The sequence below is a fragment of the Ovis aries genome, chromosome 12, assembly GCF_016772045.2.
Source record: "Ovis aries strain OAR_USU_Benz2616 breed Rambouillet chromosome 12, ARS-UI_Ramb_v3.0, whole genome shotgun sequence".
Classification (NCBI taxonomy): Eukaryota; Metazoa; Chordata; class Mammalia; order Artiodactyla; family Bovidae; genus Ovis; species Ovis aries.
The window spans coordinates 62027115-62048573 of NC_056065.1; the positions used below are offsets into that span (position 1 = coordinate 62027115).

Here is a 21459-nt window from a genome sequence, read left to right on the forward strand (position 1 = left end):
CACAGCAGACCTTCGGCAGTGCCCACATGGCCTTGCTGCCCCACGGAGGAACACACACAGCTTCTCACTCAGACATCACGTCGTCTCCCTTCTCACCAGTCATCTCACACACAGGCACTGCCTTTCACATCTGCGAGGGAACACTCACCCAGGATTTCCAACCTCTGGGCTCTGCCCCACCCCCTTCTCTTCCACCGCTCAGGTGGGAACAACTTGGAAGGAACCCTGCATTCAGGCAAAGCAATGGCAGCTGATACCTGTCTTCAGATCAGACCACTGACTCACGTGGGGAAGGGCGTGGTTGCCAAACCGGGGAACTTTCTCTGGGGCCTGAAGTCTCAAACACTAATTCTACTTTTTCTCCATTACTGGAGTGGGTTCCAGGAAGTCAGTGGAGCTGACTTGAGGGTAAGAGGTAGGGATGGGCGGATCCCCCGATTGTTAAGATTTCAAAAAAGTGGTTTTAGTCTTTTTGAAATCTTAGTGAGTAGAACTCACTACTGGGGACCCGGTGTCTAGACCACCTTTCCAGAAATGCAGGACTCTCCTAGAGCCAAACCCAAGAGGCCATCCCAGATTGCGTTTAGAGTGGGGGCGGCTCTCTAAATGCAAAAAGCTCCCACCGGAGCTGGCTCCAACCCGAGAGTGCGGAGACCCCGGAGGTCCTAGCGTCGTTCCCCGGGCCTCCAGGCTGCTAAGTGGGGACAGGGGCAGAAAGGAGTGCTGCCTTCTCCGCGGGGAATGCTAGGGCAGTGCTCTCGGAGCCCGGGAGGTGCGGAGACGCGGAGACCGGGCCCCGGTGCAGGGCACGCAGAGCGCAAAGGTCCGGGCGGCCGCGCGCCGGGCACTGCGTGGGGCACAGCCCAGGCGGGCACTAACGGCGCGAGAGCGTGCGCGCGTGCGTGTGCGCCTCCGCCGGGCCTCGGCTCTCCGGTGGAGACTCCGCCGCGCGGCCAGCTGCGCCGGTCTGTCTCCTCTCCGCAGGACTTGGGGAGAGGCTACTCTAGCCCTGTCTTTGGCAGAGGAGGCCCCCTTTCCTCCGGCTACACCGATCAATGAGCCACACCAGCCCCGCATCCCCGGAGCCCTCCGGCCGACGTGGGCCGGGGTCCTTCCGGCTCCAGCCCGCGCTCGCCGGCCCCGCCCCCGCTTCTCTGGGCGCTCCCGTGCGCGCCTCGCTGCGCCTCTGCGCTCCGCTCGCTCTCCCCCTCCTCGCGTTTCCCGGTCTCCCCGTCCCCTATCTTCTCCTCTGCTCCATCGAGGGAAGAGCTGCCGGGGTGGAAGAGGAAGACCGAGTCATCAGTGAGCAAGTTCGGTCCCTGGACAACTCGCGGGCCAGGCCACCGCTGGGCTCGGCTGCAACCTGTTCCTCCCTCGCCCAAGTGCTCGCCCGCCCGCCCGCTCGCTCCCGCCCTCTCCCCGGCGCAGCCGCGGATCGCTGTTGCATGCTGATCCGGGGAGGCGGCGGCGGCGGCGGCGAGCGCTCCGGGAGGATGCTGGCACTCGGGCTTCGCTGCTCTCTGGATGCTTTTCAACTTCTCTCCCAAGCGCAGCAGCTTTGAAGTCATTTGTCCCTCTCCGGTTGGATCGACTTCTTATTTTGATATTTTGGGCGTTGCGGTTTACGCAGGAACCTCAATACCGCTCTCCTCCCTCCCTCCCTCTCTCCTTCTCCACCTTTGGATGCGTCTGTGCTGGCAGGTTTAAAGACCCAAGTCTTGGTTGTGGAATTTCTTAGATGGACTTGCAGGGGCCGGCGTTATAAAGCATGTCACCGTAACCTTATCCGTCTTTTTTTTTTTTTTTTTGAAAAGTTCTTTTGTTTTGATTTTTCCCCTCCCCCCCCACCTCCATCAATAAATTACCAAACTGTTACCTAGCGGGCCGGTGCCTGCCTCTCTCCCAGAACTAGGTGGTGCGTCTGCCAGAAGAGGAGCTATGTTTGAAGAGCAGCCTACTCCACCCCTCTTCTCTCCAGTCCCTGAACGCCACCACACACTGGCATTTTGAAAAAAAAAAAATTGTCTCCAGAAACGGAGCACCCCCAAGCTCCCCCCTTTTTTTTTCCTCCTTGAGGAATGGAGCTTCGCAGAGGTTGCATTTAGAGTCAACAGTTCACAGCGGCGGGGTTGCTGCTGCCGCCTCTCCGAAGAGCTCGCGAGGCTCCCCGGAGGCGGTGGTCCCCGTGCCCGTCTGGATGCGGCTCTGAGACTCCGTGTGTCTTTCTGCTTGTTGCTGTGTGCGGGTGTTCGGCCACGATCACCTTTGTGTGTCTTCTGTCTGTTTAAACTTCAGGATGGCTCGCTTCGGGGAGGCGGTGGTCGGCAGGCCGGGGTCGGGCGATGGAGACTCGGACCAGAGCAGGAACCGACAAGGAACCCCCGTGCCGGCCTCCGGGCCGGCGGCCGCCTACAAGCAGTCGAAAGCGCAGAGGGCGCGGACTATGGCTTTGTACAACCCTATTCCTGTCCGGCAGAACTGTTTCACCGTCAACAGATCCCTGTTCATCTTCGGAGAAGATAACATTGTCAGGAAATACGCCAAGAAGCTCATCGATTGGCCATATCCTTTCTTGCCCACCATTACTCCCCTCTCCCCTTTGCATTTCTTCGGGTAAGGGGGGAAGCTAGCATGGAATTTGCCCCCCATCCCTTTCCCGGTGCCGATTTGCCCCTTTGCTGAAGTGCACTCTATACTTTGGTGCATCTAAGAGGCAAGCATGGTGCCGTAGAAACCGATGTGTGCACTAGTGTTTTTCAAGGTAAGACTTGGTTTCTGGCTTTTCCTCCGTGAAAGTCTCCAGCATCCCTGGGTGCATGGTGTTGCGGTGTTTGCCTCTCTTGGGGCTGGGCTTGATTGGATTCTTGGTTCCCTGGTCCCTTCACAAGCTGCATAGAATGGGTTGCCTCTAATCTCAGGATTTTCTTTCACACTCAGCCCCCCTTCTGTCCCTTGAAGCCATCCCCTTTAACCCCTGTCCCCACCAGCTGGGAAGACTGTCTGCCTGGAGGAAAGTCGAAGCTCCGTGAGAGGATTTATCAGCTCAGAAGCTTCAAGAGCTCCGAGCCCAAACGCTGTAGACACATTGACAAATGGATAAATAACACAAGCGTTTGGCCTGGGACCCAGCTAACTGCTGGGGATTGAGTTTAAGTTCTGCTGGAAGAGGAATGAGTGAGTGTGTCCCAGGAGGCAGTCTCTAATGACACAACCCAACAGCTCAGAGTTCGGGTGCTCTTCTCAGTCACGGCAGGGCAGCTCCTCAGGGCCCATCCTTTCCTTAGTCCGGGTTGGGTTCTCCTGCCTCTTCAAGCTTGACCAGCTGAGTGCCTTCCCCATTCCCAGGATCCAGGCAGACCTGCTGGGCCTGAATTCATCAGCGGAGGGCTGCATCAGCTGAGCCCAGAGGTGTGCAAGCAATCCGTCTCTCTCTAGCTCCATAGGAACTGCTCTCCACAAAGAACTGGTGGTGGCAGTGTTAGGGTGAACGAGCAGAAAAGGAGCTCCTTGGCAGGTTTAGTTAAGTGCACCCAATGCAGGCTGCTGATGAGGCATCTCACAGCCTCGTTCTTCACTATGAATATGGGAATCTGGCAAGGTCTTTAGGAATCAGGGGCTGCTGGCTGGTAAGGGAAGGAGTAGGGAGCAAGCCGGGAGGGGGGGGGAGGGGGGGGTGGGGCGGGGGGTGAGGGGTGGTTATATACAGGCGTAGGCTTGGAGACATGAGACTTTGATGCTTGTGGAGAGATTTCTTGGGAGGGATGCACCTGGCAAAAAGAGGCAACTCCTTGTCTTCCTTCGCCTGCCTCCTCCCACCCCCAACCTCCAGGTGTGCATCAGGGAGGCAGCTGGAGCCACGTTGGGTCTCCAGTATCCTGGAAGCTCGTGGCTTGCCCCCCTTGGGGCCTAGGCATCTCGCTGCTACCCCCACCCCAGCCTCTGGCCTTCCCTTTCTTCCTCCCTAGTTCCCTGCCTCAGCTGCACCGCGATTGGCTGGCGTGTCGGGCTTCTAGGGAGCACCCCTCATTAGAAACGGGGGAGCATCTCTAAGCAGATACTCTTCCTGCTGCAGCTCGCACCGCCCCCCCCCCTCGCACTCCCCTCTCCCTCCCACCCCCACAGAGTGATCCTGGGGCCAGCCCCTGCCAGAGTTAAACCTATCTGGGGTGAGAGGGGACGGGCAAGGGGGAAGGGTCCTGCCCCTGCAGTCCCGCCCGGCCGGTCCGCTGCACAAAGCGACAGCTCTCATTGTGTTTCGTGCTGCGGCTGGCTGCGAACACTCCGCAGCCAGGTCCCTACAGATTTTCCCAGCAGGCACCCCGTTCCCCGCCCGCCCATCTTCTACAATTCTCCAAAATTTCCCACCCACCTTGTGCTGCTTTACAGCGTGCCTCTCTTAGGGGCGTGTTTACCCAGACAGGCGCCCTCCAGTTGCCAGGCGGTAGACAAAGCCGCCTAGCCGCCCTGCGGGTGGCAGAGTGTGCCCGTGGCCAGCGTTGGCACCTCGGACGGCATCCGCGTAACTCCCCTCGCGGCCTGGGCTCCGCCGTTCCTCTGGGTTTAGCACCTCGGGCACTTCCGGCCCGGCCCAGGCTCCCGGGCGGGGAAATTAAGACCGTCGCCTACACCACGAGGTCGTTGCTTTTCACGTTTTCTCTTCCGCTGCAAAGACGGCGCCTTTCTAGCAGGCATTGCGAGCAGCGCAAGGTGTGACTGTGGGTTTCACTGCGCTCTTTCCATGTCTTCGGCCAAAATGCACCAAAAAGTCAAAAGAGACAGTAGGGAGTTAATTTCAGCATCCTACTCGGTGCCTTGGCCCTGAGCCCCGTCCCAGTGGTCCCTTCCATCCCATTGTTGGAAGTTTCGCTGTGGTTCTACAGCATGTGGGCTGTTTGTAACAGTGTTCGGAGAACATCTGCCAAGGTGTGTAGAGGAGCCCTGTTGGCAAATTTAAAATACACCACGTTTGCTTTTTATTCCTGGCTGTACAATGTAATTGACTAATATATATTCCCTCTGGTGGTGACCATGTGGAAACATCGCACTTCTGGGGGTTCTGCGTGTGCTCTAATATGGCATCTAAGTTCCTGGTCTCACCCCTCTTCCTTTCTAATTCCTTTCCGGAATTGCGTTCTTTCTTCTTACTGGGAGTCTGAGCACTGGTTTTCCAGCAAAGCTCAACTGTCTGGGTTCAAATCTCAGTTCCTTTACCAGCCCTGTGACCTTGAAAAGTTACTTTATTTCTCTGTGACTCAGTTTCCTTATCTGTGAAGTGACGGTGATAATAATGAGTTACTCGGAGAATTAAATGAATTAATATATGTCAGGTTCCTAGAGCACTGCCTAATTACCCAATAAATATTAATAGAGTCCTTAAGGCAATGGCACCCCACTCCAATACTCTTGCCTGGAAAATCCCATGGACGGAGGAGCCTGGAAGGCTGCAGTCCATGGGGTCGCTGAGGGTCAGAGATGACTGAGCGACTTCACTTTCACTTTTCACTTTCATGCATTGGAGAAGGAGATGGCAACCCACTCCAGTGTTCTTGCCTGGAGAGTCCCAGGGACGGGGGAGCCTGGTGGGCTGCTGTCTGTGGGGTCGCACAGAATCGGACACGACTGAAGCGACTTAGCAGTAGCAGTAAGAAATTTTAGCATACCGAAGGGAGGGACCTTAGTTCTTGGTGACCTAAGTCTTCTAGGTTTTTGCCTCCCACAGACAGCAAGGGGCATCATCCTCATCACCTAGGGGCTTGTTAAAAATTCAGAATTCCAGATGCAGAGAAGAAACCAGTGGTTATCACAGGGAAGAGCGGCGGGGCGGGGGGTAAAACAGGTGAAGGGTATTGAGAGGTTCAAACTATCGGTTATAAATAAGACACAGGGGTGTAATGTATAACACAGGGAAATATATAAAATATAGTCTGTATTTTATAACACGACTTCCCTGGTGGCTCAATGATAAAGAATCTGTCTACCAGTGCAGGGGACATAGGTTAGATCCCTGGGTGGGGAAGATGCCCTGGAGAAGGAAATGGCAACCCACTCCAGTATTCTTGCCTGGGAAATCCCATGGATAAAGGAGCCTGGTGGGCTACAGTCCACAGTGTTGCAGAAGAGTTGGATACAACTTAGCAACTAAACAGCAACGTATTTTATAATCACTTTGTACAGCATGTTATCTATAAAGATATCAAATTGCTCTGTTATATACCTGAAGCTATTATTGTAAATCAGCTATGCTTCACTTAAAAACTGTTTGGTATCCCAAGCCACACTACAGATTTACTGAATCAGAATTTGCATTTTAATAAGATCCTCAGGTGATTAGTATGCCCATTTGTTTGGAAAATGCTTTTGTGCTCTACTTAAGGGCCAGAATTTCACAGAATGTAAGATTCAGGACACATGTCAAGACCTGTTTTGAACTGTCATTCACATGCAACATGCTTGAGGATTTAGATTATTCATGCAGTGCACCTTCTGAGATAAATACATCTGTTTTTGGCTGCAGAAAGCCACTGGAGAACCAGGAGTTGTTCAGTCGCTCAGTCGTGTCCAACTCTGTGACCCCGTGGACTACAGTATGCCAGGCTTCCCTGTCCTTCAGTATCTCCTGGAGTTTGCTCAGACTCATGTCTGTTGAATCGGTGATGCCATCCAGCCATCTCATCCTTTGTTGTCCCCTTCTACTCTTGTTAGGAGGAGAGCTAGGAGGAAAATGTATAATTCTGTGTGCTGTGTTAGTGGTTTCTGACCACTACATTTTACTGGTCTTTAATCACATTGGCCTGAAAAGTTAAATGTAAGGAATGATGTGACTTCTACTTCTCTGATTTGGATGGAGGGTGGTAACCTTATCCAGTTATTAATAGGGAAGGTCTTGTACTTGTGAGAAAAAATGCCTAGGATAACCAGATTTGGCATGAAAAATGGTGGCAGGTCAACAGCCCACTCTGAATATGTTTCATTTTTCTTGGAAGCTACATCTGCATGGGGAGAAAATTTTATTTTCTTATGGCACTCTCTTCTGCAGTGGATACCATAACCTTTTTGAAAATGTTAATCTGATTTAAAATGTGGTGTTACATTTTACATGATTCTTCTTTTCTTTCTTGCTCATCTAATAGATCTACCAAAAGGGTTCTCTTTTTCTCAGGGAATTGGCTGCTCTGAATGTCACCCTGCATTTACTGTGTTGTGGGCTTATTGGCGCTAACCCTTCTGTGCCAGGGCCGGTTGCCCTGTAGACGTACAGGGTCTCCCTCATGGTTTGTGAGATGCTCCCCACACATTGGCGCTTTTCTAGGTTAGAAGAGGAAAGAAAGAAATGGCATGTCTGACTTTGTCATTGAGGAGCACTGGGGTACTCCTCCCCCACTGATGGCGCAGGTCATCTCAGCAGGGAAGCACATGTTTCGTGTGGAAATGAACATGGTTTAAAGTAGGAAGATCAAATGTGTTGTTAGCCACTGAGCTAATGAAGCTCATTGTAATGAACCTACAGATATTGACTCATGCTTTCTTATTGGAGAGAACTTCATTATAGCCCCAAAGGACTCTGGCTTTGAGTCTGAGATTATGTGCTATATTATGGAGAATTTCCCACTGTCAATTGTCCATTATTTTTGGAGGATTTTGGTGAAGATTACTGAGAGCTTTAGTTCCCCAGTATCCCATTATGGCATATACCTTTCTCCTGCTTTGTTGCGCATAAATATATTGCGCCTTGAAAGATAGTAGACTGTAATCCTGGCAAGAATTTCAAGTTGGATATAACTCCAGTGGCTCATGAGTCAGATCACCTTGATTAGGGCAGAGGCTGGCAGTTAACAAGAACAGAGTCTGTAATTGTAGGCTATGACCAGATAATGCGGAGAGCCTTCACATCTTCTCTGTACCTGGACAAGGAGGTAGTGAAACAGACAGCGACTGTAATTGGCACTGAGGCTACGGGATAAAGGTCTTCATTTGCTGAAGCTCTGAGGACCATCTCCACATTGCCCCGTGACTTTGCCCTTGAAGTAAGGTGTGAGAAATACTTCCTCTGGAAACTAGGCTGGAGCTTGTCGAGGGGACTATTTGTAGTTGGGAGGTAGCCTGGAAAGCAAGCTGGAGTGAAGGAGTTTGACAGAAATGAAATGACTTGAAGATGGAGACAGAAATATCCTGGCTGTGATGGTTTTGTCTGTTGTTCTGCATGTAATTTCCCCACTTTCCTCCACTTGCTTCCCCTGTGCTGGGTGCGGTGCACCCGATGAATTAGAGGAGGAGGAGGAAAAAAGGAGAACAGGCCTTCTTTTTTATCTTCTTCTGAAAGATCCAGACTCTGGGATTAGTAGCTGGAGCCAAAATTGCTTATCTCTTTTTAGCTGCTGCTGTAAAAAATGTAGGTGTTTTTTTTCTTTTCCCCTCAAACTCTACTGCATTTTATTCTCTTTATAGGAACATCTGGTTTCTTTCCATCTTCATATTCTTGGTTGAAATAAAATGCAGTCAAGATGTGCTAAACTCTCAGAACTCTCGCAGACTCTTTGGCTCTGTGTGTTCCATCAGCTCATCAGGAGCCTCCCTCTTGTCATCTGCAGGGCTGCCTGGGAAACTGCAGCTCCTCAAGCCTAGCCATGTGGTCCAGCCCATCAGAGGCAACTGTGCTGATCTAATTTTGTTTATCACTGACCACGAAGACATGAAAGGGCAAACTCACACGTGACTGTAATGAATACCCTTTTAGTCAAGGAGAGAGAGACCAGGTCCTTTTCTTCACTTTCTCTTTCTGCCCAGTCCTCCACCCTTTTCATCTTTCTATATTTCTCCCTCTCATTTTTAGGTTCAGCCTTTGTGAATAATTCATTATATGTGTGGGTTTTTCCTAGGCTTTTTAGAAAAGGAAGGTTATTTGTCTTCCTCTTGGTTATGAGCAAGATCCCTTCCAGAGGGCCAGCTTCATAAATCAGCTTTTCCCTCTAAGTCTTCTGTATTTTTGCAGTGGGACTGGGGCATGTGAAAAAGGTAACTGGGGGGAATATCTCTTTAAATAGGTTTTTTCTTGCAGTTTTTGTAATGATCGCCTCCTCTCCAGTCCTGTTTCACTAGGGTGCCCCATCAGTATGCAGCCATTCCCCTCCTGTATTCAGAGAATGTGGTTAACGAGAAGATATTTATGTCCCCAAGCACTAGTCACTCTGAATCCTCTCATCCTCCTAGGTCTTCACACTGATAAATGCTGAGCCACTGAGCTAAGAAGCAAGCTTCTGTAGCTGCTGCTTTTCAAATTCCGGTGTGGATTCATATAGGATTGGAGTGGGGAACAGACACTGAAATTAGTGTATCGTGCTCCCCTCCGCTCCCATCAGTGCATGGCTTCTAAAGCGATCTTTTTCGAAGAGGGATAAAAATGCCAGGGACCTCTATCAAGGCTTCTCCTTGCAAACATTCCAAACCTACACAGAGAGGGCTGGTGGAGTGCAGGGTTGGGGTGGGGGTGTCATCAGCCTTGTTGTCAGCATCATCCTTAATTAAGGACAGAAAGTATAGCACAAAGTGTTTAGGCTCCTCCAACCGAGTGGTCTCTTACGTGTTAAGCTTACTTCAGAGTGCTGTCTATGGTGCATTTTTGAGTGCTGAGCACCCAAAGAATGTTTGGGGCTTCCCAGTTGGTGCAGTGGTAAAGAAGCTGCCTGCCGAAGCAGGAAGAGCAAGAGATACTGGTTTGATTCCTGGGTTGGGAAGAGTCCCTGAAGTAGGAAATGGCAGGCAACCCACTCCAGTATTCTTGCCTGGAAAATTCCATGGACAGAGGAGTCGGGCAGGTTATAATCCATGGGGTCACAAGAGTCAGACACAACTGAGTGACTGAGTGTGTGCATGCACACACACACACACACACACACAGAATGTTTACTGAATTTTCTATTCCCTACATCTTTGACCAACATTCGGCTACGGACTCTTAACCCTATTTATGAGCCCCTATGTCCCCATCTCTGGAAAGCAAGGAGCAGCCAGAAGATATATCCTTAAGAGGCAGAAATGGGCCAGATTAAGGAGCACAGCGCTAAATGACTTTAAAAGTGTCTGTACCCAGTCCACCCTCGACCCTGTCCCTGGCACTGCAGTAGTTTACCCCTTAGGGACTTCTTCTTGTATTGGAATTTTGAGTTCTAAGTTTGTTGGACTGAACAGTTCCACTCTCAGCCTTTTTGGACTTTTTTAAAGGCCTTCAATGGATGCATTCGTAAAGCATTTCATCCCAGAGGCAGGTGGGCAGGGGTTGAGGATGTAACTCCGGGCTAGGCTCCAGCTCTAGGCTCCTGTGGTCCAGACGAGTGAGTGGCTTCAGGGCGGGGCCCTCCTGCGCCAAGTGTGGTCTTTTTGCCTGTGGGTAGTTGATTTGAATTGCTGTTGCAACTCTGCATAATTTTGAGGCTTTTTTTTGGCTGCATTTGGTCCTGCTGCATTTTTGCTGCATCTGTTTCCCCAGATCGCTGGAGAATTTGGAAAGCCTGTCTCAGATGTATGCACTGGCTTTCTGAAGGGTTATATCAGTAAAGCCAGACGGTGGCAGTGGGGTGGGATGTCACTTTTTTTTTTTTTTCCTCCTCCCATTTGGGGGAGATGAAAAAGATGTGACCAAACAGTAGGTAACAGGTTAGAGGGGAGAAGTGCTGTGGTTGATGAGGTTTATCAGTGATTAGACTCAGGTGTCATTTCCGTAGCCAAGACACAAGGGGCTCTTAGTAGCCTCTGGGACCCAGAGAAGAGCCTCTGCAAACCAGCGAGAAGAGGAAGTTCCTGCTTTCAAGTCTTTCCCAGCCTTCAGCTCAGTTTTAGGTTGGAAGTGTTTCAAACTTTCTGTGCCTCTTTGTCAGTTTCCACACCATTGTCTCATGGGGCTGGTCAGAGTCAAAAAGCATGAAGTGGATTTTCAGCAGTCAGTCATTGACGTCCTGGCCATTTCCAGCTGTGTGCTGTTGGAAACTGTCTCACTCCAGCTCCATCAGGGATGTTTCTTTTCAGCAGGTGATTCCTGTCAGCATCAAGGCTAATTCCTCATTTAGCCTCTTTGTGTGGAAGTCATATGTATGCAGTCTGTCAGTTTCGTCTCTACCCTTGGTCTTCAAACTTCACTGTGTCTCAGAGTTTCCTGAAGAGCTTGTTAAAACACAGATGACTGGATCTCAGTCCTGGAGTTTCCGATTCCCTCCAGAAACTAAACATCTGCATTTGTTGCTAGCTTTCAGGTAACACTGATACTGCTGGCCTTGGAACCGTACTTTCAGAACAACTGCTATGCCTGGCGATGCCTTTAGAGAAGACTAGTCTTACAAATCACTCGTCGAAAATCTCTGTCTCATGTAACAGTGAAGCCTAGTTGTTAACAGGGGTTCTTTTGGGTTCGGGTCATGAGTCTTTGAGACTTTGCCAAAATGCAGATAATCTTGGGAGCAGGGACATAGTAAGCTAGTATATGATATTATCTGCTTAGTCAGTTCTTCTTTCTGGGCTTCTGATTGAGAGCAGTCTCTTCTGAGAACAGTCAAAGGACATGTCCCATTTAATTCCAGCACCTAGCACAATGTTGGCACTCAGTGAGCATTCAGTAATCTGTTGGTGAATGATCAAATTCATCAGTTACTGTTGATTAAACACAAGCATAACTGAAGTGCCTATTAGTGACCCGGTGTAGCCTGAGTAGGGGGAGAGGAGGATGGTAGGAGGTGGTCAGGGCACTGGATAGCTGGCAGGGGATTGGAAGGTCATTACATGGGAAGTTGGAGGTTGTAAAAAGTAGCTTTACCTAATTCAGAAGGTTGGTCAGGGTCGCTCTAGTTTCTGAAACATTCACCACAGGCTGTGCAAAAAGTACACTGTGTCTGTTGTTATCTGGCATTTGCTTGTACAGAACTCTTTATTAATTGGCACCCAGAGATCTATGGTTTAATAACAATTGAGATTTGTACTGATGGTCCCTAGGTACCACAAAATGCTGTGGTGCTTTCTGAATATGATCAACAAAGCATTCATTACATTATGTTCAACATGGTTTGAATGGTGTGTGTACTTTATTGTATTCGTAGCTTTTGCAAATATATAATCCATATTGATTATATAAAGTGGCTCATTATCACTTTTTTTTCCATTAAATTAAAACCTTCTTCTCCAGTTATACCGGATAACACAGGAATTTTGGCATTATTCTAAAAATGAGTCCTTTTTATTCTAGCAATGCTGTGGGACCTAGAGATGAATCCTCGTACAATTATCATGATGTCAGATGGTAGTTAGAACAAAGTCATTATTTTTTAAATGGATTGTTGTCTCAGCAGGCTTTAGATTTACTGGGCAAGTTTTCCAGCTGACAAGCTGGTATTGCATCTAACTGGATGTGCTTGGTTCTGTGGGCTTACATTGAAAATGAACCCCCCAAATTTCCAAGAGAGTCTCTAATAAGCATCTCAGCAAGAGGTGGCACTAGTGGTAAAGAACCCACCTGCTAGTGCAGGAGACCCGAGAGACGAGGGATGGATCCCTGGGTCAGGAATATTCCCTGGAGGAGGGCATGGCAACCCATTTCAGTGTTCTTGCCAGGATAATCCTAAGGACAGAGGACCCTGGTGGGCTCTAGTCCATAGTGCAGCAAACAGTCAGACATGACTGAAGCGACTTAGCACGGCACAAGAAGTTGGCAGGTGATGCTTAAGTGGACTGACTCACCTAACTTTTGTATCTTGGACTGTTCTGTGCTCTGTTGTACTCCTGTCTCATTTCTGCTTGATCAAGATCAGAGGATGTTTGGCCTGAAACTATTCATTGCAGGGTGATGGTCTTTAGATGCTTAAGGCTATGGAACTTTAGAGTTGGAACTTAGATTGGAACTTAGTTGGAACTTAGATTGACCAGAATGACTGTCTTGATGACATCTAGATGATTGTTCCTGGAGTATGGGGACAGTTATATCCCTCTGGTACACTGTTTTCTTGCTTTCTATCTTGAAATCACTGATCCTATTGCGTTTTAAGTGACCCTGTGGCCCCTTATTTCCAAAATGTAATACAGTTTTGCTTACATTTCATTTAGGAGTGGGGGGATGGTCTGTGGATCACAATTTAAAAATGCTGACTATGCTAGAAAATTTCCACACTCTGGGATGTTGGGATCCTGGGCCATCGTAGCCTATAGATACAAGTATGACGGGAACTCCACAGGGAAGAACTACAGATCTATGTTGGTGCGAGTACATCAGCATGCTGCCATGAGGAAATGTGCGCATTCTAACCAGTGAGCACTAGGGTAGTATAGGAACTCTTGCTGCATCTCCCTGCTAGATGACCATCAGGCTTCCAGCGTCAGAGTGCTCTCTCGTTATTAGAAAACTTAAAGGATAGCAAGTCGAAATACTCGTCCTTATAGTTTCCACCTGTTAGTTATTTTTCCCTCCTTTTCTGTTCTATAAAGCAACACGGACCCAAATCTCCTTGTTCACTTGTGCTGTGAACATAGTACTATAGCGCTGAGCAGTGCTGTTGGCTAGAACTTTCTGTGATGATGGTTATGTTTCTATCTGTGCAGTCTAAGGCTGTAGCTGCTAGCCACATGTGGCTTCTGAGCACTTGACATGTGGCTGTCGTGACCAAGTGTTAAATTTTATTTCATTTGAATTAATTCAAATTTAAATAGCCACATGCGGCTAGTAGCCACAGTATGGGGCAGCAGAGGCAGGAAGGCTACATAGAGTCAGAAAGGCTGAGTTGCTACCTGGGATCTGTCTGTTGTTCGCTTTGTAACTGGACAAGGTTTCCCTAGCTTGGTGCAAAGGCCTTCTTGTGATCCACTCTGCACATGGCACCAAGCTGTCTCAGCTGCCATAATGCCCTTCTCTGCCTCTGTGTCAACAGGCTGCCTGAAGGGATCCTTTCCCAGGCTTCTGTGCTCATGTACTTGCTGCTCTCTATGCCTAGAATGTCTTCTCTCTCTCCCCCTGACTGCTCGGCTTTAAGACTGTACTTGAGGTCATTTCCTCCAGGAAGCCTTCTTTGATTTCTCTCAGCAGAGTAAGACCAACTCCCTCCTCCTGGCTCCCAGATGATACCTGGTTTATTACTTTATTGTAGTACTTACCCCATAGTTTCAGTATTGGTTCTAAATCCCTGTAAGTGAGAGCTCATTATGTTTAAGTTTTAAATTACCAGGACATAGAACAGTGCTTATTAACATTGGCATTAAACATGTTTATTTGAATTAAAATAATTTTTAAAGGTTTCTTTTTGTGAAGAAATTGCATTCTAACTCTGATGATTTGAGGTTGTAGTCAACTGAAAACCTTGAATCTTTTGCTGTGAGTTGATGGCAGAGTTAATTTTCCCTCACACTGTTCTCATTCAGTTTAATTTTTGAATGTAAATTCAGGACTCTGTGTTTATTTCACTTTATCTCCTTGCTTTTGGTCTAACAATCCATCCTGTAGAGATCCTTTTAAAGTGGGGACAGGGAACTAACATTCTTTGAGCATCCATGAACTTCACACCCCATACATGTTATTATCCACATTTTATATATAGGAAAACAGGCTAAAGAAGATTAAGTCAGTTGCCCAACATCATCACCAGTGAACTTGAACCCTGGTGGTCTGAATCCAAAGCTTAGGTGGTTTTCATTACACACTGTTTCTAGACCCTTTTCAGGATAGTGAGCACTCTTAATGTGAGCGCTATGTCAACTGCAGACAGGATGGGCATGTGCTTTATCCTTTCATTCAAGTAATTGATGGAAATATGGTTAGAATTGGGACCCTCCCTTCTGCTTACCACCAGTACATTGGTCAGTGTTCATCGACTGTTCAGCTTTTCTCACATTTTCTGAACTTTAACCAGCTAATAGCCCTCCATCTCATCTGTAAGGATATTGGGCAAGATATCCTTGTCATATCTTTGTCATAGGCTTTGCTGAAATCCATACACACTTCTATACCTATTTCATGCCTGTGCAAAGAATCTGCCTGTAATGCAGGAGTTCTGGGTTCAATCCCTGGGTCGGAAAGATCCCCTGGAGAAGGACATAGCAACCCACTCCAGTATTCTTGCTGGGGAAATCCCATGGACAGAGGAGCCTGGAGGGCTACAGCCCATGGGGTCACAAAGAATCAGACACAACTTAGCATCTAAATCACCATACCTGTATTAGGCTAGGAAATAACATCTTGCTTTCTCCGAGGTCCATACTGGGTATTATTTTCAGAGACTCACTTAGACAGCATTTTATTTCTTTACTAGACAGTAGAAGGTTTGAAGTCTAGAATCACAGGAGTTGAAGTGATACTAGACATCAGCTATCCGCTGCCCAGTTGAGGAAAGCTTCACCTTAGAGGTTAGGATTTACCAGTCTCTGCCTGGAAGCATTAGTGTGTCAGTTAAAAACATGGCCTTTAAGTCTTGATGCCACCTTCACCACTTCTAGTTGTGTGCCTTGGGGAGTTACTTGACCTTGCTATGCTTAGAATCCTCAACCATAAAATGGAAATAATAGAAATTTTACCCACAGTCTGTATCTTATAGGGTTTTTGTGACGATCAGATGAGATAACACATGTAAAACTTAAGAATAATGTTTGGCACATAGTAAGCCATGAATACATCTTAGTTGTTAGTGTCTGGTTAATTTCAGATGAATCACTGTTAAATTTCTGCAGATCAATTTTCCCCTTCTAACTAGACCATTTGCTTTCTACTGACTTGTTAGCTCTTTAACCAGAGCACTGCCAGATGTTTATGTGGCCTCATGTTGGTTTTGTAACCTCGCTGAGCCTCAGTGTCTTCAGGTGTGAGGTATAGGTCACCTGCCCTGCTTTGACTCCCTTCCAAGACTGTTGTAAGGCTAACATCAGCTAATATGTGGCAAAGTCTTTGTAAAGATGTTAGATATTAGGGACTTGCCTGTAGCTCGGACTGTAAAGAATCTGCCTGCAATGCAGGAGACCCGGGTTTAATCCCTGTGTCGGGAAGATCCTCTGGAGAATGAATGGCAACCCACTCCATTATTCTTGCCTGGAGAATCCCATGGACAGAGGACCCTGGCAGGCTATAGCCCATGGGGTCGCAAAGACTAGGACACAACTGAATGACTAACAGTACTACTACTGCTAATATTTTATTGAGTATTTACTATGTGCCAGATTCTTGTGCTAAGGGTGTCCCATGGATTACTGCATTTATTCCCTGTGATAGTCCTACAGAGATATGCGTGCTTGTTTTCTGCATTTCACAGTTGGGAGGATTATATGGAGAGGTTAACTCATCTGCCCAAGATTACACAATACGCAAGAGCTGGAGGCCTGGATCAGAGTCCGTGCTCTCAACCACCTCAATGAGGTGGTCTGCCCACCAGCCCTTTTTGTTTTTCTTCTCAGAGTTATTGGGTTTACATTTTTAATGTTGCATTAAAAAACACCTACATCCAAACCTGGCTTTTTTCATGCATCTGTAATGCCAATTTTGTACCAACATTATCTCTGAGGACATGTTTGGATTTACAACTCAGAGAACAATATCTTTAGGAGCAATAACATTGCAGAATTTTCCTAGCAAACTTTTGATGAAAACCACCAGCCTTAGACCAAGGCACTGTTTTGTTTTTGCACAGAAATGGTAGTTGCAGGTTTCAGGTGGCCTGATTGAAGGCATGTGGAAGGGTGTGTCCTAGGTCCCCGGCTTGGCCTCTGGACAGGTTTCCTTCTCAGGGATTCTGGGTCTTTTAGCTGCCTCCTCTTCATCTTTTTTTGGGCTTCTGAGCATGTAGGGTCTCCATCTTTGTTCTGTTGGAAAAGGGAGTCAGGATTGGATTCCATGAACTCTGGAGGAAGCTTCTGAAAGGGCAAGAGGGGTGTGACAGGGAGGGGGAACCTACATGGCTTGAAGCCCATGGCCGTTTGCCTAATGATCCTGGGGAAGGTCATCCAGCCAGGATACCAGAGGGCATTTTACCTGCAGGAACTGGGTACAGATGTGAACGTGAATGGAGAACTCGGATGTAGGGTGTCTGGAAGCCAGGCAGAAGACTCAAAGGAAATTAGGGAGTGGGCTTAAAAAAAAGTGAAAGGAACTGCCTCTTCTTTCTGCTAACTTTGGATTGTGTTTGCAAGAGAGTTTGTATTTATGAGATAGCTGAGCCATATGGATGTACAAGGATGCATGTGTTCTCCTGGTCTGTTGATACGAGAGCAGTTGAAGGGCGTGGGCTTGTCTGGAGGTGGGGCAAGTAGGTGGATGTGGTAACATCAGGAGGGGGCAGTTCTGCGGAATATGGGCCCATGTAAATTCAGAGGATCTGGGCATTTTGGCAACCTACTTCTCCTTTCTCATAGATTGTTATGTATGTATTTATTTATTTTTGAGGTTGCCATCTGCCCTTCCTCCCTCAGAGTTTTATGGATAAAGATGTTCCTTCTTCTCTGGGTAACCTCTTTCCCTGGTGATGATTAGAGAGTAACTAACAAATTCCCACTCCTGAATGTACAGGCTCAGAAAGACTGAGCTCACATATGTCACAAACATCAGCAGGCAGGCTCAGAGGAGCCAAGCAAAGGAACAGATTCTAGGAAACGAGAATGGTCCGACAGCTCTCCACACTTCCACCACGAAGGAGACTGGCTTCAGAACGGTTGTGAAGTGTACCATCTCTTTCTCTTCTCTTAACCTTCATTTCTTTTTATTTTCATGTACTTATTTTTGTATCATTTACCAGCACACTGTGGGGACCATGATCTGGGCCTGGAGAGTTTTCCATGCCTCAGTTTACATCCCTGGCAATGTTGAGAGGAAAGTATTTTATCATTTTAGTTGCTAAATCATGTCGGACTCTTTGCGACCCCATAAACTGTAGCCCACCAGGCTCCTCTGTCCATGGAATTTTCCAGGCAAGAATACTAGAGTGGGTTGCCATTTCCTTCTCCAAGGGATCTTCCCAGCCCAGGGATTGAACCCACACCTCCTGCATTGCAGGTGGATTCTTTACTGCTGAGCCACTGGGGAAACCCCTCAGAGGAAACTAACCTTTAATAAATACTTATTGTATGGCCAGCGCTCTACAGTGTGTGTTAGAGACATCCGTCACTTTACCCAGTCCTGAGGGAAATAGATGTTATTGTCTCTTCTGACAGATGATTAGCCCAGGGTCACAGCAAGACGTGGTCTGGCCAACTCCATTGACTCTTCTCTTTCCACTGTACTACACCGCCTCGGATCAGACCAGAAGAGTAGCAAGAACTCTTCTCTAACAGAGCATCCTTTTAGGATGACCCTGAACTGCTTGCCTGCATCAGTAGCACCTGCTGGGTATGAGGCTTAATCAATGGAGGAGTAAGGAATCTGTGGATGGGAAAGGAGCAAAGATCTCTTCCCCAGCACCACGAAATGGGTCTGTGACAATTTGCCCTGTGTCATTGGAATGCGAACGTCAATTGGAATTGGGGCTCTTTGCTATTTTTGTCTCCTGTCTTCACCAAAAGCTCCATTGTCATTCTCTCTTCATCATTCTGCAGGGACTTTTGATTTGGAAGTGTCAATTCTCCTTTTCTTTTTAATATTAGCATAGAAAGTCCATTTTCTGTTTTCCAGCTCTCGGAAAGTCTATTCTCAGCCCTCCCTTTTCCAGGGCACCCATAGTGTGAGTGATAGTGGGAGGAAGCAACTTTTATGACTTTTTTTCTGGAATTTCATCTTTTACTGAATGCTTCTGGCTTTGTTGGCTAGTTGAGGACAATGGGGGTTGTGGGGACAGAGGGGCTGCAGGAACCACTTTACTATCTCAGTAGAGAGTGTAGGAAAGGCTTCCGGTAGGTTTATGGAAAAGCAGCCTTAAGTTCACCCCCAGGCCCCTATTTTGAGGATTCTGACTTTTCATTGACTATCTCACGGAGGTATTTCTAGCCAGTTGTCACGGAGCTTCTGTTACTGAAAGTTTAGAAATGTTTCCGCTGTAGACACTTGCCTAGGTGCGCCAGGACTCTGCTTTGCTTGTTATTGTTGGATGTTCGTAGCTTCTCCAAAGGTGGCTTCTCTCCATTGTAATAATGGAGGCGCCTTCCTTCTGTCTCACTTCCCTTCCCATCATGTTAGCTATTAGCACCACAGACTAACAGGATATTAGAGTTACAGGGACCTAAGAGAAACTTGCATCGAGCCTCATTTATCTGTAAGAAAGCTGAGGGTCAGAGAGGGTAAGCGACTTGCCGCTGGTCTCTCCGTAAGTGGCGGAGGCCGGGCTGGAATCCGGTGCTCCTGACTCTTGGTTCAGGACTTCGTTCATCACATTTCCTCTGTGCTTTCCTCAGTCTTTGTCTGCTCATCATCCTTCTATCCCTTTGTCCTCTTTCTGGGATGTTTTCCTCCTGTTTTTAGTTAGTATCAGTCGCTCAGTTGTGTCCGACTTTTTGCGACCCCATGGACTGTAGCCCACCAGGCTCCTCTGTCTGTGGAATTCTCTAGGCAAAAATACTGGAGCGGGTTGCCATTTCCTATTTTTAGTGCTTCTCTAGGTTGAAGCATTGAAGGCGGGGATCATGATTAATAAGAAAGGACTTAATTAAGAAAAAGGAGGAATGGAACAGAGAAGGAAAATTCAAGAGAAGCCAACCAGCACGGATCCAGTTGAATCCGTGAATGGGATTGGGAGGCAATCCATGAGAATGGCTTATGGGAATGGGAGGCAGTGATTCAGAACAATGGCTAATATTTCCTTCTCCCAAAATGTTGCTTGAGAATGTTACGAAATGGTAGTAGTTAGCAGGCACTGAGCTTCTACCCAGCGCAAGGATCGCGTCTCGGCAGATGGGAGATTGGATCCTCCAGCAAGTACTTATCTCACAGTGTTTTCTGGACTCTTCAGTGGTCCTGAGAGAGTAAACCATGCAGACCCTAACCTTAAGAGAGACGCTCTTGAGAACAGTCAAGTAGGGATGGAGAAGTAAACTCAATAAAAAGATCCCTTTCTTTTAGAAGCCTCCATTCAAGCCAGGAAGCCAAGGGAGTTTTATTTGATTGCTCTGATAATAGGTTCCTAAGCTTGTCAGAAATCCAAAGAGGTTTCTAGTCCTGGCTCTGGAAAAATCTTATTCCTTCTGTGATTTCAGTATCTACATCTATAAAATGAGTGTGCGGGATTAGCTAACAGAACTCTAAGGCACTTTTCGTTTCTTACCGAGGTGCCCCCAGGATTCTAGTTTCCTCATTTGTTATCTCACGTGACTTGAAGGCACCTTTAGCTGTCACTGCCTTCACCATGGAAGGCAGCGTTCTTCTCCCTGACTGCACGTGAAAATCAGCCTGAGTCCTTCTGGATATTCTGATGCCCAGACAGTAGCTGAAATGAATTACATTAGAATTTCTAAAGATGGAATACCTGTATCTTTAATTTTCAAAAGCCTCCCAGATGATTCTGCTGTGTAGACAGGCTGAGATCCACTGACGATCTAGAAGAGGAGAGCCTTTACCTGATCTGTTTCTTTGAAATATGCTTTTAATCACGTGTCTGGGTTGCTTCCTCTCAGTTGTCTTATAGCCACAGTGATATAGCGGAGGGGCCTCCCAGAATTCAACCTGAAAGAATGGGGTGATTGAGCCTTCTGTTTCATGGTGTTGGTAGATGGTGCACCTGTGGCTGCTTCTTGCACACATCTGGCTGCACAGGTCCCTAGCCTTCTGTGCTAAGGGTGATGCTTCAGACTTCCAGAAGGCAGTCTACTAGGGGAGCATCTTGAGTCTAAGGGGCAGAGTGAGTCTTGCTGACCCAGGAGGCCCTTGAGCAAGTGACTGAAGATTCATTGACATTCTTCCTTCCCGTTTGTTAACTCCTCATGTATAGGAGGGTTGTCCGGCTCAACTGCTGTCAAATTTAGGCATCTCGTATCCTTGATGGTTTCCTAGGGACGTGGAGCTTGCAGTGAGTAGTGTGTGGAACTGGCTAGTCACAGCTTGTAGGTTTCAATTGTGTGTGTCTCTTCCCAACTCCGTGTGCATGGGTGTCAAGTTGGTAGCTTGAGATTGCCATGGAGACAGGTTTACACTCCAGAAATGGACACTTGCTACGCACCAGGGTTTTTCTCTCTTTAGGTTAGATGGTTTTTAAACATTTATTCTTATAACACTTAGTTTACTACTTAACAATACAGTCCATTTGCTTATGGAACTTCTCTGAATTGCCCCAGATCTGCCTTTGGGTGGCTGCTCCATCCAGTGGTCTCAGCCTTGCCCTTCGGAAGAACTTAGACAATTTCAGCGTCCCCTCTGACAAGCTAGCCCTTCAGATATTTGATAAGATCTATGATGTCTTTCTCCAGTCTTCCTTTTATGAGCTGAGAATCCTTAGTGCTGTCAACATTTTCTCATGTGGTTTGGAGGCTCTTAGGTGTCTTTGAATGTTGGGGTGCAATAGCAGGGTTTTTTGAGGGAAACAAAATCTTCTGCCA

General features: G+C 47.6%; 1 protein-coding gene across 1 annotated transcript in view; it reads left to right on the top strand.

Annotated features, from left to right (window-relative positions):
• Nucleotides 1-1461: 1461 nt before the first annotated feature.
• Nucleotides 1462-21459, top strand: part of LOC101102503 (voltage-dependent R-type calcium channel subunit alpha-1E) — a 342192-nt gene continuing 322194 nt past the window's right edge. Inside the window, exon 1 of the mRNA XM_042229161.2 lies at nt 1462-2562. Coding sequence (XP_042085095.2) covers nt 2297-2562 — 266 coding nt within the window. The 5' untranslated portion in view covers nt 1462-2296. The remainder of the gene's footprint in view (nt 2563-21459) is intronic.